The following is a 16,305-nucleotide window of genomic DNA, read 5'->3' as shown; positions in this document are numbered from 1 at the left end:
TTTAGATGGATTATGATGATGTAGACATGATGCATTAAGAAATAACAGCTACATGCAATTAGAAATAAGCCACATGCATGTCATCATAGCTTTGTTAGAAAATTATTTGGGGCAATAAGCATGATTTGAACCAGAAGACAAGGCGAGAAACCTTCAGTCTTAATATCAGTCATTTTAGTAAACATTTTGTTGATAGTGAGAAAATGGAAATGGGAATATATACCAGTCCTGTGTAGATGGTTAATCCAGTGCCCTCCTAGGGGCATTTCCTAACATCATGCTGTTCACTTTTAACACCCTCAATATTGCAACTTTCAATGGCCTTGGGAAATGTGTAACTTACCATGAAACGAGGTGTCCCGAGGCTAATTTGTCCTCTTTGATAAGCATATTGATGATTAAATAGGTCAAGGACCACAGAAGGTACTTGGGTATTTGTGATTAGCTACGTGATTGTAACATGGAGTATCTGACCATGTAAACTAAATTAAAAGTTTCAAGTAAACGCTACACCTTCTGACAATTTCATTACAGCAATCTTGTGCTCTCTTGTCACATTTATGGTATTTATGGCCATTAGATATTAAGACGTGGAAACTCTAATTCCCTTGCTAGTCGAATGCCTGATGTCAAAGAATTAATTTAATATTCGACCAGGTAGGTTACATCTTCACATATCAATGTAAAATTGGACATGTTCTGTAGTTGAGGAGATCTAAGCTACAGATCACAAAGATTCTATTATGTCGTGCGTTGGCATGCCTACATTTTAGTTTTACAGAATAAGTGAGAGTAGTGCATGTGAACGTAAATTAACTTCTTTATGGAGATAATATCTGTCCTCCTTGGGAAATTGAATCTAGTGATTATGATTATCCATGATTAAGACCTTTCCTTTTGGCAACATTTATCTGCTATCTCCATTTTTCATTATCTTGTGTGGATGCCCATTAACTTTTCAAGCTTCATCTATTACTATTATTTTCAATATCTTGTACTTTTTTTTTCATTCATTTCATTGGATAAATCATAAAAGGTTTTATTCAAGCTTTTATTCTTGCATTTTTTTTTTACCAAATTTTGAAATATTTACATATTGCATACCTTGTTTTCACTAAAACAATTTGAAGGAGAATACCAATCATTCTCTCTGTTGTTGGAAAAATAAAATAGCTTAATATTGAAACTTATCTTCTTTTTACTGTGTTAAATTTGGACTTGCCTCCATCCACTTTCTTAGTTGGGAACCTGAAAATTACTGTGCAGAATATCTTTCATGGAGATATCAAACCAGAAAACCTTCTGGTTGGCAGCGATGGAACAGTTAAGATTTCTGACTTCAGTGTTAGCAGGATGTTTGAGGTAAGAAAGTTGCTCTCTGAGTGTACCTTCCTTTCTGATAGTGAATGTGTTCTAAACATGACCTCTCAAACTGCACCATTTCATAGTTATAGACAATTACAAATGCCTACTGTTGACTATTGTTAGGTGAGTATTTTTTATTAAATGTTAACGTTGGACAATGAGGATTCAATTACTGGGAGGAAATGTTTTACAAAATCCAATGTTCCTTTGGATGTATACAGGGCAGCAATGATGAGCTTCGAAGGTCTCCTGGTACTCCTGTTTTTACTGCACCAGAATGTTGCCTAGGTAGAGTGCTTGAAACTTTGCTAGTTATACAAATACCGTCTGCTCAAGATTTGGACAATCATTGCTGCTAATTTGTACTGTATTCATATCTTCGATGATATATTGTCCATCTTGTTTGTTGTCAGATTACATTCTTATACTCGACATATATTATATTTTCAATTCATGCTTGTTCTCTTGTAAATAAAAGGCTGTTCAATGAAATGAGAGACCAGAGGAAAGGAAGAAAGGGTCACATGTTAAAGGACAGATACTTCAGTTGTCAAAGTAGGCCTGACAATTTTTGTTGCCTGTTTTCAATAGGCTTGACATATCATGGTAAAATTGCTGATGTGTGGGCATTGGGTGTGACACTATACTGCATGGTGTTAGGTTCTTATCCCTTCATTGGTGACTCCTTGCAAGGCACATATGACAAGGTAAATGAATCTCTGCTGCTTTTGACTTTTCAAACAGGCCGGATGGAGGGAAATACTTATTTTGTTGTTACTGATGGTGGCTTAGATTGTTCATGATCCACTTGTACTTCCAGAGGATATGAATCCAGCACTTGCAAACTTACTCGAAGGTCTTCTTTGCAAGGGTAAGTGACTTTTCTCAATTGAATGTTTTACAGAGCAGATTTTAATTTTAAGAGTTGCATTGCTGCAAATTTTGAAATTCACCATAATAATCAAGCTGCCACTATTGGATTTCACAGATCCGAAGAAAAGGATGAGCTTAGAGGCTGTTGCAAGGCATCCGTGGGTTATGAAGGATTTCACGTCAACTGTGCAGGTTTTGGGGAAATGTGAACAGGGTAGCTCCAGATATCATTCTGATCATCATGAGCAAGCTGTAGCTTCCTCTGAAGCATTGTCAGAATCAGTTTAAGAGGGATGGTTATGGTTTTTATTTTTACATATTTCATGGCTGCTTAGTCTTGGAAGAGATGCTGTGGTTCTTCAGAAGAGGGGGTTCCTTTGCTCATTGTATTTATATTGAGTTGCTCTATGATGCTTGTACATTGTATCTGCCTGTATGACTTTAGATATTCAGCGGCATGCTTTAGTTGGACTTCCTTCTAATGCAATTGGGACCTCAAAGGAATATTATTTGACAGTTCTAACCATGCAAATAATAATCAAGAATCACATGATATGGTGGCTAATGTTCAAACTTCAAACTTTCAAAGCACTTCACTGTCAAGAGCTCTGGGGGAATTCTTCAAGATCTCGGTGTGTCAGTTGCAGATTATGTGCTGGTAAGGTTGTAGCAAGCAAGTTCAGTGTCTCTGTTGTAGAATATGTGCTGGTAAGATGTAGCAATCAAGTTCATCATACTAGGAATTCCCTGGTGTAATTCACAATAAAATAATATTGCAATTTGTGCATCCTCCTTGTAAAGGTATGTGAGACGGAGGGTTTTAAGCACCTTGTGCATGTAATAACTCTATTTATGATAGCTTATTTTTTACGGCTTTGTGCAACCTGTTTTCAAGCTAGGATGGTTGCCAGTCCAAATATCTGCAGAGATCTTGGCCATTTCAAATTGATCTAGAATCGGTCAAGTTAGTTTTCTTGTAGTGGAATATTATAAAGACCTTTCCTTTTATGGTTGTGGTACACAACTTGACGAGTGTAACAATAGAAAAGCAAGCTAATTGTGTGGCCAGGTTTTTGATGGCAGTGATGGAACTGTCCCTGAATAAAATGGTCATATGGGGCTTCATATTTAGATTTAGATTTTTATTCTTATCTATTGATGATGCATCTGTATATTCACAAACGGAACCCAATAGATTCGTTTCTGATTTCTTGGCGCTGAGGGTTTCTATAACAAGATGATTGGTACCAGAAATCTACCAAAGATGCGAGTTTGAATGGAAGATTTTGGGAAATCTCAAAACTGATTTTATCTACTCATTTGCTACATGGCTGAGTTTGATCAGATTTCCAGTCGGTGCTTATACCAATCCATTGAACTGATAAGAAGGCATTAAATGGCTGATTGAACTGTGGAACCTTGCTTGCGGATTGTGTTCGATTCCTTTTATATTGGCCTCTATTATTTAGTTATTGTTCAAGAAGCACTGGTAAGGAATCAGCGCTTTAATTTATGCAGTGATGTATGAATAGCCATTTCATGTTTTTGCTTGAAATTGCAATATCCATCTTTGTCTGAGCTTCTAATTTTAAGCTTTTGCAAGTGGGGTTAAAGTTCAGCAGTGAAGATGGTTGTATGTTAAGGCAACCACTAAGGTTAAATTTCTTGAGCCATGAATAAGCAATTGGAGCCATGTGCAAATCCCTGGGTGATTTTGACAGAAAAGTACGCGCTATCACGACAGCTTAACCAAATGAAAGTCCTCGTGTTCAGTTGTTTGCCCCTCAAGGGCCACTTTAATTGTTCGAGTGGGCTGCTTCTTGTGTCTGATTCCCAGGCATTGTAATGTTTCTATCTGAGCTTTAGAAGGAAACAATTTCAAAGAAAAATTGCAATTATTCTAGAACTTGGAACTCAGATAGTGAAGATTGCAGACGAAGAGAGTTGAATGGGGAGATGCTGGAAGTTTCGGGTATTGTACAAACTTGAAATGGTAACTCATAAGTCAAAACTGAAATCTGTATTACAGTTTTTGTATTCATTATGTATTCAAACCAACTGTTTTTCATTTTTAATTACACTATTATTTTCATGTTTAACTTGCAACTAGATTGAGATGTTATGATGTGCAAGGAAAGGGGACTTGGCATAAATGGCAGTTGCCTGTAATATTAGTTTTGAATGTGCTAGATTGTTAACACTGAAAATAATATTTCTTACACTTGGTGTGCATTTGGTCGTGATAATGTCCATCGATATTTTGTTCCAGTTTTTTGGTGGCTTGTAAGTTCAATGCATTATATCTTTATTTGTTATGTTTTTCGAAATTTCCATTTGATCATTAAATTCTTTCTATTCATTTGTTGAGGATTTGGTAAATTAATATCTAACATTAAGAAAAATAAGATTAGCAAAGCATTTTTGTGAGCAGCTGGAAAGGCATGACCCCTTTGAAAGTTGCAAGAGTAGGCACGTAGGCACAAGAATCCCAATAGTGGCTCCTGAATCCAAATGCCAACCGACCCCTTGAAATATCGACGATGTTTGGCCAGATTTACATTAAAACTCTTTTGACTTGTTGGCCAGGATTTGGAAATTAAATTTTATTACGAATCTCATAGCACTGCTGTGAGAAGCGTACGGTTACAATAGAATTAATTGTTTGTTGTCACCCATGCAATAGGATCCTCATGGTAGGGGTCATTGTTCAAAATTGAATCTCTATAGAATCTTAATGGTAGTGGGCATTGCTTGTAATTGATTTTTTTTAGCCTTTCGAGGGGTTCAAACCCATTTCAGAAGGATAATTCAAAAATAAAATTAATATAATTTTTTTTAAATGACATAAAATGTTAAAAAGTATAAGCATCTCAAGTACATTAATGTTTTCATTTTCAATATTGCGTTGGTGAATGATAATTGGTTTATCACTCAATACTTGTTTTTGTTTTTATTCTATTATCTTATGATTAAAATTATTTATATTTTAGTTGTTCCTTCTCTATTCCCTGATACAATATACTCTTCTACAATTTTTTTCAATATTGCGTTGGTGAATGATCATGAGTTGCATCACTGTTTCTTTGTAAAATTTGACAATACTTGAATCGATTTGTCCATCGATTAGGATTTAATCATTTTGCTCGATTAGGGTTTATCACTCAATACTTGTTTTTGTTTTTATTCTATTATCTTATGATTAAAATTACTTATATTTTAGTTGGTCCTTCTCTATTCCCTGATACAATATACTCTTCTACAATTTTATTGTTTTTATTTTAATATCTTATGATTAAAATTATTTCTATTTTAGTTGCCCCTGTTCTATTCCTATTCTTTGATACAATGTACTCTTCTACAATGAATTTAAATCGATCATATAACTCACGGCCAGATAAATATCTTACCATTGTATTGATGTATGCACAATTTTATGTCACTTAATTATAGTTTCTCAAATAAGCTCGGATGTTGTCTTTTTGAATCCCTATTTAATTTAATGTGTTTAAAGCATTGCTGATCTTTGTGTTAATATGAATTGACGACAAATTTAGTTTACATGATTCATGTTTTATAATTCCACATTTGTTACAATGTGGTTTACATTGTTAACTTTACCTCTTAACACTCATTGTGATAATATTTCCTTTGTTATCTTTGCCTCTACCCTTGGCAATATAAAAAACAAAAAATATTAGTCATAAGTTATGAATATAAATTGTAATCACATTGTGTATGTATTTGTAAGATTAAATTACAAATGAGTTGTTGAATGTTAATTTTGAAAGAGCTAACAATAAATATTGAACAAAATTAGGGAAATCAAGTCATCCTTCTGTCATATTTGCATATCCCATCTCACTAATAATATTAAGTATGTTGATGTATAGTTAATTGCATTCATATTGATATATGGCCTCTCAATTACATGGTATTTAATTCATGGTATCCCCACTAATGCAATTGATAAAAGGAACAAAACACAGCTAAGAATTGTATGTAAATATTTCAACAATCCACCAATATTGTACAAGTTTGGGGAAACTCATCATAAAGATAATGGATAATTTTCCTTTGCTTCACATAAAACTAATTACTAAATATGTTTGAATTAAAAATTTAGAGTAGTGAAATTTTTGACTATATGTTCTTGAGTAAGTTTAGATGTAAACTTGTGCAAATGAACATTGTTAACAATGCTAATGCTAAAAATTGGAATTTTTTTCCTCGTAACAACCTTAGGTGGGCCCACCCGAAGGGGTCTCATGCACAATTGACTCATCTGTCGAACGTTGACGTTGATGGACCCAAGGACTGACGTTGATGGACCCAAGGATAATTGGACCCATGCCTCATGATAGAGGGACAAAGACTTGGCACGAGGTTCAACCAACTGGGCTACCCATCATGGCTTAACACTAAAAGTTGGATTACAACAATGAGAATTGTAAATAGTATCATAAATATTCACTTCTTTGGTTTAAAAATGATCATTCCCTTTTCCCAATTTCATGCATCTTTATTCATCATACTCTTTTATTTATTCGTTTGTCAGCTTAGCAATAATGATACATGTCCAACAATGGTTTCCAGATGTTTTGAGAATGCTTTATAATTCTCTTTACACCACTCATCGTAAGCCCAAAATCATATAGATGTATTCGTTGTAGTATCAATGCTTGGAACAACATTTTTAATGTTTTGTGAGATTCTTAAGAAAGCTAACTAGAAATTAAAATAATATTTGTTATCATCAAACTTGTATATTAGAGATTATGCTCTAACATCTCATCATATCATGCATTTTGACACATTGAGAGATAAATGTAACATAAATATCTTCAATGAAAATAACATAATAGTATTGATGAGTAATTTCTTGAGTTTCATGTTTTTATAATTTTTGGAAAACTCATTTCATAAAGGGCTTGACCTAAATAATGAGTGATGGATAAAATCATGTTGGATTTGTCATGTTCTTAGAGGTGTATAATGTAAGTAGGGTCTTTCATTGTTTTTATTTTGTTAGAGTTATCACCATCCAACAAAAAGACCCCATGAACTTACAATTTTAGGAGTTTTTTTTAAATAAGTTTTAAAATAAACATTACCATGATTAAGTAGTATTGGGGCATGCTCAAAACATGAATATAATATGTAGTGCTTATGCACCATATGGATACAAGATTAGAGTCTCTTTTTTATGGGTATTCAGAAAATGTGGCTCATTAGTCATGAATTTTTGTTACCATTAAAGTATATATTAACGCATCAAAAGAATATTTGAAATTACAAAGTATTTTATTATTATTTTTAATTGAAATTGAAAACTTTCTAGTTAGTTACTTTTAAAACAATTTAGATAATTGAAAGGAGAATATTTTTATTATTATTTTTAAATGTGTACTTGTTAAGTACAATTATTTTTCAACTTTTTATTATTATTAGTGTATATATAACTTATCAAAAGTTTGTTAATATAATGTAATGTAGGTGGTCATGGGAAATGTTGTTATCCTTGTTATTTGGATTTAATTCTTGCATATAACATGTTAAGTTCATAATGAATATATCCTTGTAATGACTTCTAGCCTCCTTCTTGTAGTTTGAAAGTCTCTAGAAGACTGAAACATGTATATTCTTCATATAGAATATAAAGATATTTCTTGAAAGTAGAAAAAAATTACTGACATATAAAATTATAAAATATATTTGTTGTTACTTTGATTGAAAATCAATTTCTCGATCTCTTTTTTGTTATGTAATTTAAATAATTTATTTATTTTAAATGTAAAAATTATTATTTTCCAACCTTTTATCATTAAAGATTGAATAAAATCTTTTAATTTTAATAATTAATAATAATTAAATTAAAATTAAGTTTCTTTAAACTTAATCATGGATAACAAATAAAGTATGTTAAAATTTATTATAAATTTCATAGAACCTCTATGATCCACTATTAAAGAGGACAAGATAGATAAGATGGTTTGCGTGATAAGTGGCTATTACACGAGTGTTGTCACTTGAGAATCTCAAACTTTAGAATAGTGTGACAACTTCTCAACTTTGCCATCCGAAGTTCAACAAATGAACTTTGCCATCAGAGACCATATTAATATTAAATTACAAATTTCATTTGTTAGTAGTATCATCATATTTTTACTACTTCTTTTTTTTTTTTTTTTTTAAATTATCGTTTTTTTTCCTCAATTCCATCTATCTTTATTTATTATATTCTTTTATTTTATTTGTTTGTCTTTGATTTTTTTTTTGAGAATGGCTTATATTTCTCTTTACCCCTCCCTCACCCCAAGCCCAAGATCATAAACATTTATCCTTTGTATCAAAGTTTAGAACAACATTTTTTTCCTCAATTCCATGTATCTTTATTTATTATATTCTTTTATTTTGTTTGTTTGCCTTTGATTTTTTATTTTGAGAATGGCTTATATTTCTCTTTACCCCTCCCTTACCCCAAGCAAGATGATAAACATGTATCCTTTGTATCAATGTTTAGAATGACATTTTTGTTGTTCTGTGAAATTCTTAAGAAAGCTAGATAGAAATTAACATAGTATTTATTATTATCAAACTTAAAAATTAGAGATTATGCTCTAACATCTCATTGTATCATGCATTTTGACACACATTGAGAGATAAGATGAAACATAACTAGCATTTGCACCAAATGCTGCAAAGGAAACACCATAAGTTGGTAGTGTATATGGAAGAAGAACATAAACAAAAAAAATGTGATATGTTAGGTGATCTAACTATAGCCAAATTTGAATGAAAAAATAAATCCAAATGTTAAATGTAATACAATCAAACAATCTACTCAAACCAAAGGCATGCACAACTTCCTTAGAATAGGATAAGTTTATCATTATATTTCAGGTTAAAGATACAGTGCTAAAGTTAGATCAGGGAGTTCTATTTTATTTTTCGCGATCTTTTTGAATTCATTTTTTTATCAGTTAGATAGAGTGCAGATCCATATATCTAAGCAATATATATATTTTTATGAACCCTATGCTGTATAAATGACATAGGAAACTCAATAACAAAATGATCCATATGAGAACCACGTCAAAGCAACATTAAAATGAAGCCCAACACAAGTCAAACATGAAAATTTTATTTTATTTTATTTTATTTGGAACTTCCAAATGGCCTTGCAATCCTAATTGAGATTACAAGGCACTGAAGATAATATATATGACAAGTCACAACGCTAGTCCTTAAATTTAGTTCTCTAAGATACAGAACTAACACTAACACTTCTTTCCTTATTGTGAATTTGGGGGCATCATCATACTTCTTGCATTCAAACCAGTAAACATTTTCAGGTTGCCCGTTGAGTAGGGAACTATGCAGCACCTAAATCTAAACTGGTTAAAACATTTATATGTCAATTCTGATGTCACATAAATATAATTCTGTTTCTGGCACTCTCAATGTGAAAGTGGCTAGACCACATTCCTCTTCATAACTGAATTCTATCTGGGTAGAATCCACATAGACGGCTTGTGGCCTCACAGAACAATATGCTCCAAAATCCCCGCAACCTCGAACCTTCAAATACACTGTTGAGGTGTTTGGATCGAACTCATATGCACTAATAGCTCCTCTGGAGTTGAACATTTTGATCAATCCAATGGGAGCAAAAGAGATGTCGTTGGCTAACCCCTGCATCAGATGAAACAATTTAGTGACTCTAGAATAAGTGGTTCAAGATTCAATCCATGCTTGATATGAATAAATTCCAGAACATTAACAACCATACTGGGACGCAAATATAACCTTGAATAGAATCACAAAAAATTGTCATATCGTCATAGTACTTATACTAAAGCTGCTTCACACTTTCCTCTTAGTGCACATTATTGACAGTAAAATATCACTGGTAGAATGTCAAATTAGAATACTTGAAGAAGGGTAAAGTACTCTACAAAATGCACAATCTCATTGTACAAATCACAAATGAATGACGCAATAAACATTCAAACTTTACAAACTAGCAGAGAGACTACTCTTGAGACATGATGTTTATGCAATAAACAAAGGATTGAACACTTCATTTCCACACTGAAGTGTGCGCTAAATAGAAACAATATAAAACAATCTTGTTAAGGAATCATTGACAACTTAAAAGCTCAATATTCTCAGAATTGATAGACAAAGGAGACCTTATATTTTGAGACCTAATTAGAAAATTAGAGAAACAGGAAGAAAAAATCCAACATTACCACTTGCAAAAGACTAGAGAAACGGGAAGAAAGATCCAGCATTGCCACTTTGAGAAAAGACTCATGCCAAACATAAATGTACCTAGAATCATATAAATTTGATATAAATTGAGAACAAAGTAGCGTGCCAAATTAACTATGGAGGTAAGTAGTTTGCATACACAAATGATAGTTTGAATATATCGACTAGTCACTAAACAAAGAATGTAACTTATGAATTCATGAGGCAAGTGCTAGAATGCAGAGTTTGGAGCATACAGATAAATAAAGAGTATGGAAATTATCTTCAGATTTCAGAGAGATAGAATTATTGTCTTCAAATATCATATTTGTAAAAAAAATATGGTCAAACCTACTTTGCTGTATTGCCATCTGGAGAAGGCTTTGCATTAGGGTCCATTTCAGCATATTTCCAGCCATCATCAAGAATCAGAAACTTTGGAGGCGTGCCCCCTTTCTCTAGACTATTAAAGAAATACAAAAAGATCATAATCATTTGGAACTGGAGTCTTAGGATAAGATCACCATGTAACTACATTTAGACAAGAGTTAATATATGATTATAGAACATAAAAGGGGGCTGGCAAAATAATAAACCTTTCTAAACCTTGTTTTACACCCTCGGTAGTGACATCTGTGTAAAATGCGTCCCCCAAACCAATTGAGTATATCAGATAACTGCAAGAGAAATATCCAAATCATAAGACTACAGAGAACCAGTGAGAACTTATAATGACTTAGTAAAACAATACAAGAATATGTGTCATTCTCAATTCAAATTCAAGGCGAGCTAAACTTTTTAGCACACAAAACACATTCAAACACCAATAAAGAGCCAAACTTCAATTCCATGAGAAATTACCGTCTTTCTTTCACGATGGGCAAAGGTTTTAGAATGCCTCTCAACAGCCCTGCGTTATCACTAATTGATTTCAATCCTATAACATTGACACTGAAATCTAAGAAGTTCCAAAAGAGAGGAAATTAAATATGAAAGTTGAAACATGGAAAAGGTTCTCACTTTACTTTACTGCACTAGTAATCACTTCACAGGGATCCCTTCACAGGGATCCGTTCCAGCACCAACAAAAACTGAATAAACTCCTTAAGATGTCTGAACAGCGGGATTTACTGGAATGCCAAATACAAAGTAAATTCAAGAGAAAATCAAAATGCCTATTTTACTCCTGGGAATTGATAACCAACTTGACCCTTTGGGGCCAGGCAAAAAATCTTAGGACGAGATTAGTTGTCCCTTTTGAAGAACGAAGTTAACTTTAACTAGGATAAACCTGTATGTAGATCGTTACCTTCCCTAAAGATCTAAGGTGTCCTCTATGGTGTCTCGGATCCGTTTTGGTTAGAATCTCTTCTACATACTATGCCTGGCAGTGATTTCGGGCCTCTCATATAGCCATATCCTTCTGCAGCACGAAGGAGCTAGTAGTTATGGATAATCTTTTGAAGAACAGAGTTAACTTTTACTAGGATAAACCTGTGTGTAGATCGTTACCTTCCCTAAAGATCTCAAGTGTCCTCTATGGTGTCTCGGATCCGTTTTGGTTAAAATCTCTTCTATATACTATGCCTGGCAGTCATTTCGGGCCTCTCATATAACCCTATCCTTCTGCAGCACAAAGGAGCTAGTGGTTATGGAGAATATTGATATATAAATTGAGCCCTAATTGTTGTTTATTTTCGGTTCTGAAACAAAGGCAGGAATTGAGGACTATCTCGTCTAGTACAATCTCAAAAATTCCTTAAATAGTTTGGGCATGGGATTCGTTGTTTTATTTTGATTGCAGATCTGGAGCAGTCATGGACAGGTCCTGAAGATCTTAGTACGCCAGACTTCAGAGGAAAAGATACTGGGTCGTTTCAGAAACCAAAAACCCTGGAAAACTCTGGCACTTGGAAAATTAAACCCTTCGAACTCTGAAATTGAGGACTATCTCGTCCAGTACAATCTCAAAAATTCCTTAAATGGTTTGGGCATGGGATTCGTTGTTTTATTTTGATTGCAGATCTGGAGCAGTCATGGACAGGTCCTGAAGATCTTAGTACACCGGACTTCAGAGGAAAAGATACTGGGTCGTTTCAGAAACCAAAAACCCTGGAAAACTCTGGCACTTGGAAAATTAAACCCTTCGAACTCTGAAATGTACATCTATACAGTTATTACTAAGGTATTGGAAATTTTTATTGTGACCATAACCTGGTAAAGTAAAAAAATTCACAGAAGCCATTCCGGAGTGCGATATCACGCACCACATGGGAAGTATATGAATCGTCATCTTTTACCGAATTAGAACCCGCAAGCGAATTTATTTGGTGCCTTGTAGAGAAATCAATTGATTTCTGAGTATCATTATTAATTCTCGCTCTTTTTGTGAAATCAGTTGATTTTTGAGTATCATTACTATTTCTCGCTCTTCTTGTCACTTTGGAGTATTTGTCTGATTGCTGTTGATTAGAGGATGAAGAACTATATCTTTGCCTGGCTGGAGTCGATCCACTGACCTGCTGTGAGCGGGACGACCTGGCATCATCGGCATCGATGCTGTTAACCCTACTGTACGGTGTCGCGCTTCGAACGGAGAGCTTCCCATCGAAAGCGAGGCTTCCCGGTCCATCTTTTTCGGTCCAGAGATCGATTCCCCAGGCTTACGAAACCTGTCGGCCAAGGCTTGGAGCTGCTTGTCAGCGGTAACGGCGAACAAAGCAGGGGCTTTGGAGCTGCTTGTCAGCGGTAACGGCGGACAAAGCAGGGGCTTTGGCGGATTTTTCCCAAGGATTTCAAGATTGGCCGTGGCTGCTCTGAGCTCTGCTCGCTTTTGCATTTGAAGCGGGCGTTTTGTCAGGAGGCGGGCTTTAAGGTGCTCTTTGGATTTCTGCTCTTGCATTCTCTTCCACTGCCATTTGGTCCCTCGCCAGGGAACGTGTCTCGCTCAGCTTCCCATCGAAAGCGAGGCTTTCCGGTCCATCTTTTTCGATGCAGAGAGCGATTCCCCGGGCTTCTAAAACCTGTCGGCCAAGGCTTGGAGCTGCTTGTCAGCGGTAACAGCGAACAAAGTAAGGGCTTTGGCGGATTTTTCCCAAGGATTTTCAAGATTGGCCGTGGCTGCTCTGAGCTCTACTCGATTCTGCATTTCGTAAAGCTAGGATTTCTGCTCTTGCATTCTCTTCCACTGCCATTTGGTCACTCCGCTAGGGAACGTGCTAAGACCGCCTCCCATCATTCTGACTGGTCTCCATGTCCATGGAAGGGGACATGGAAGGCTATGATTTGGAAGTTGGGGTTTTAGAAACATTGGGGGAACGTGCTAAGGCCTCCCATCATTCTGACTGGTCTCCATGTCCATGGAAGGCTATGATTTGGAAGTTGGGGTTTTAGAAACATTGGGGGAACGTGGTAAGACCGCCTCCCATCATTCTGACTGGTCCCCATGTCGATGGAACGCTATGGTTTGGAAATTGGGGTTTTAGCCTCCCTCCCATCATTCTGACTGGTCTCCATGTCAATGGAACGCTATGATTTGGAAATTGGGGTTTTAGAACATTGGAGTAAACAGTTCTAGTAGGAGCTAACCAGCCTGCGATATGATTTGGAAATTGGGATTTTAGAACATTGGAGTAAACAGTGTGCGATATGATTTGGAAATTGGGATTTTAGAACATTGAAGTAAACAGTTTTAGTAGGAGCTAACCAACCTGCCATAGGGCATTAAATGCCCCTACCTGATACAAATGCATACTACATACCCCGATTTGAAAGCCATGCGGATTCATGGGCTATGACCCATACAACAACATTCACTAAGGACGATTCGATGGGCATCCCATTACGGACAAGCGGTTTTGGGACCCATACAACAACATTCACTACGGACGACGGACAATCGATGGGCATCCCATTACGGACAAGCGGTTTTTAATGCATCCAAAGCCGAGCGCGAGGAATTTCCAGCCACCTCCAGTGTCACCGCCACCACCATACCGTAGGAATATGCGAGGGTATACTATACGACCATACGTTGAATTTTAAGTTTGAATTTCACAACCCCGCTCGAAATTTGAATTTTGAATTTATATTAACCACTCACACAATGTTTTTTCCTCATACATCGCGGAAATGGGGTGAGCGGCACCGACGGTGTTTAATTCACAGCTGAAGCAACAAGGTTGAAGATATGCGTTCAGTTTAGAGTCACTGCAATTGGGTTCTTCGGCGGATTCAATATTTAAGATCTGCAAGAATCCCAACTACAGCGCAGAGCAGAGAGAATACATAAAACCTCAATATTTAAGATCTGCAAGAATCCCAGCTACAGCGCAGAGCAGAGAGAATACATAAAACCTCCTCGCAGGGATAACCTGAAACCCAGAGAGAATACATAAAACCTCCTCGGAGGGATAACCTGAAACCTCCTCGGAGGGATAACCCTTCCCTTGGCGAACAAGAAGTGGTTCGCAGTTGGAAGCCTACGGAGTTCGCATTTTCTGTTTAGAGTTTGACATATTTCTAGTCAAATAGTGCAGATTTCTGGAATTGTTCATGAAATTTTCACATTTCAGTTAAGAAAACATCAAAATTACCAAAATTATTGGTGACCTGTAACTAAGAAAATAGGAGAAAGCTAAGAGAGCCAGAACTGCAAAAAAAAAAAAAGCAGACCTGAACTGTTTGCCATACAAACTTATCATAACATTTCTATTCGGTATAAGTGAAGAGATAATAGAAATAAGTGAAGAGCTATACAAGACCTGCAATGAAGGTGGATCTTTGATTTTTCGAATGAGATTGCATGTTTGAACGGTGTGTTATTGCTTTTAAATTTTATGTGAAAGTCTTTGCTGAGTTCAACAGGAATGAATGTGTGCAATGGACTCTTGCTTTTGCTTTTGAATGAATGTGTGCAATGGACTCTTGCTTTTCAAAGACGCTCTGCCCTCGTTTTCCCCATTGAATTCGCACTTTCCTTTGGAAACGCTTTTATTTGTTTCCTCTCTCACTTTATTTTTGAGGTAGTTTAAATTATTTTTGTATGATAGCAGGTTGGGAGTGATCTCGATAAAGCTGTAAATAATTACTTAAAAATTTCATTTTTACTGTGTTTTTGCTTTTATTTTACTGGATAGTTTTGATTTTAAAAACCAGATGTAATAATCCAACAATATGTAATTGGTTATTAGTTTTCATTTTTTTTATTATAATTCTTCGGGCAGATAGATTGCCTTAAAATTCTGGTGAGCAATGTTTGTAGAGATTTCAAATAGCGTGGTTCAACTGCAAAGTTCGGGAGGACGTAGTTGAAGAAGCTATATATTGTCAAATACATTCTGTACATAGTACATACATCATAAGCTGCAGCGCAGCTCCTTAAGACTCGATACTGGCCGGGGCGTCTAAACGGACGGCCCGGACCCATTACATCATATATGTTCACCAAAATAGAAAGCCTTTCACGCACGCATGAGCCATTATCTATTCATGTATATTATATATATTGTGTTGTATATATGTTGGTAAAGTGTAAATTATCAAGACTACATGCCTATATGTTGATAAAGTGTAAATTATCAAGACTACATGCCTTTGTCGTGCATATAGTATTTGGTGATTGAAGATATTTTAAGGTTAATACATGTTCAATAAGAAATGATTTAATTTTTTTAAATTTTAATTTTAATTTTAATAATTATTAAGAAAGTGGTAAAGATTTAAGTTTGAAATATTAAAAATACAAATAATAAAAAAAATATTAGTAGTTATATGAAGATCAATTATAATATTTTAGATGTCATAGTAATAAGT

The 16,305-nt window shown here is 35.1% G+C and overlaps 2 protein-coding genes across 4 annotated transcripts in view; one reads left to right on the top strand and one right to left on the bottom strand.

Moving 5' to 3' along the window:
* Positions 1 to 3,479, top strand: part of LOC149215105 (serine/threonine-protein kinase GRIK1-like) — a 132,096-nt gene extending 128,617 nt beyond the window's left edge. The window contains exons 7-11 of one of the 2 annotated variants that reach the window (XM_089392518.1): positions 1,267 to 1,362; positions 1,587 to 1,653; positions 1,957 to 2,072; positions 2,158 to 2,236; positions 2,354 to 3,479. In XM_089392518.1, coding sequence (XP_089248644.1) covers positions 1,267 to 1,362; positions 1,587 to 1,653; positions 1,957 to 2,072; positions 2,158 to 2,236; positions 2,354 to 2,526 — 531 coding nt within the window. In that variant the 3' untranslated portion in view covers positions 2,527 to 3,479. The remainder of the gene's footprint in view (positions 1 to 1,266; positions 1,363 to 1,586; positions 1,654 to 1,956; positions 2,073 to 2,157; positions 2,237 to 2,353) is intronic. The other variant, XM_089392519.1, reaches the window with a different exon arrangement.
* Positions 3,480 to 9,370: 5,891 nt separating this feature from the next.
* On the bottom strand, positions 9,371 to 14,132 carry LOC149215104 (putative galactinol--sucrose galactosyltransferase 1). Of its 2 annotated transcripts, XM_089392516.1 has the most exons (6): positions 13,821 to 14,132; positions 13,011 to 13,719; positions 11,088 to 11,168; positions 10,847 to 10,954; positions 10,491 to 10,572; positions 9,371 to 9,930 (listed from the first exon to the last, which is right to left on the bottom strand). In XM_089392516.1, the coding sequence occupies exons 2-6, from the start codon at positions 13,391 to 13,393 to the stop codon at positions 9,646 to 9,648; spliced, it is 939 nt and encodes a 312-aa protein (XP_089248642.1). In that variant the 5' UTR covers positions 13,394 to 13,719; positions 13,821 to 14,132; the 3' UTR covers positions 9,371 to 9,645. The 2 variants fall into 2 exon arrangements, with proteins under 2 accessions (XP_089248642.1, XP_089248643.1); XM_089392517.1 differs by lacking the exons at positions 13,011 to 13,719; positions 13,821 to 14,132 and adding an exon at positions 12,759 to 12,929.
* Positions 14,133 to 16,305: the final 2,173 nt, after the last annotated feature.

This window comes from Pinus tabuliformis, chromosome 1_1 (genome assembly GCF_031772625.1).
Source record: "Pinus tabuliformis cultivar Carrire ecotype Pingquan chromosome 1_1, CPIR1, whole genome shotgun sequence".
In the NCBI taxonomy this organism is placed as follows: domain Eukaryota; kingdom Viridiplantae; phylum Streptophyta; class Pinopsida; order Pinales; family Pinaceae; genus Pinus; species Pinus tabuliformis.
Note: the sequence above shows the minus strand (reverse complement) of the source record. Positions and strands in the feature narration are given on the sequence as shown.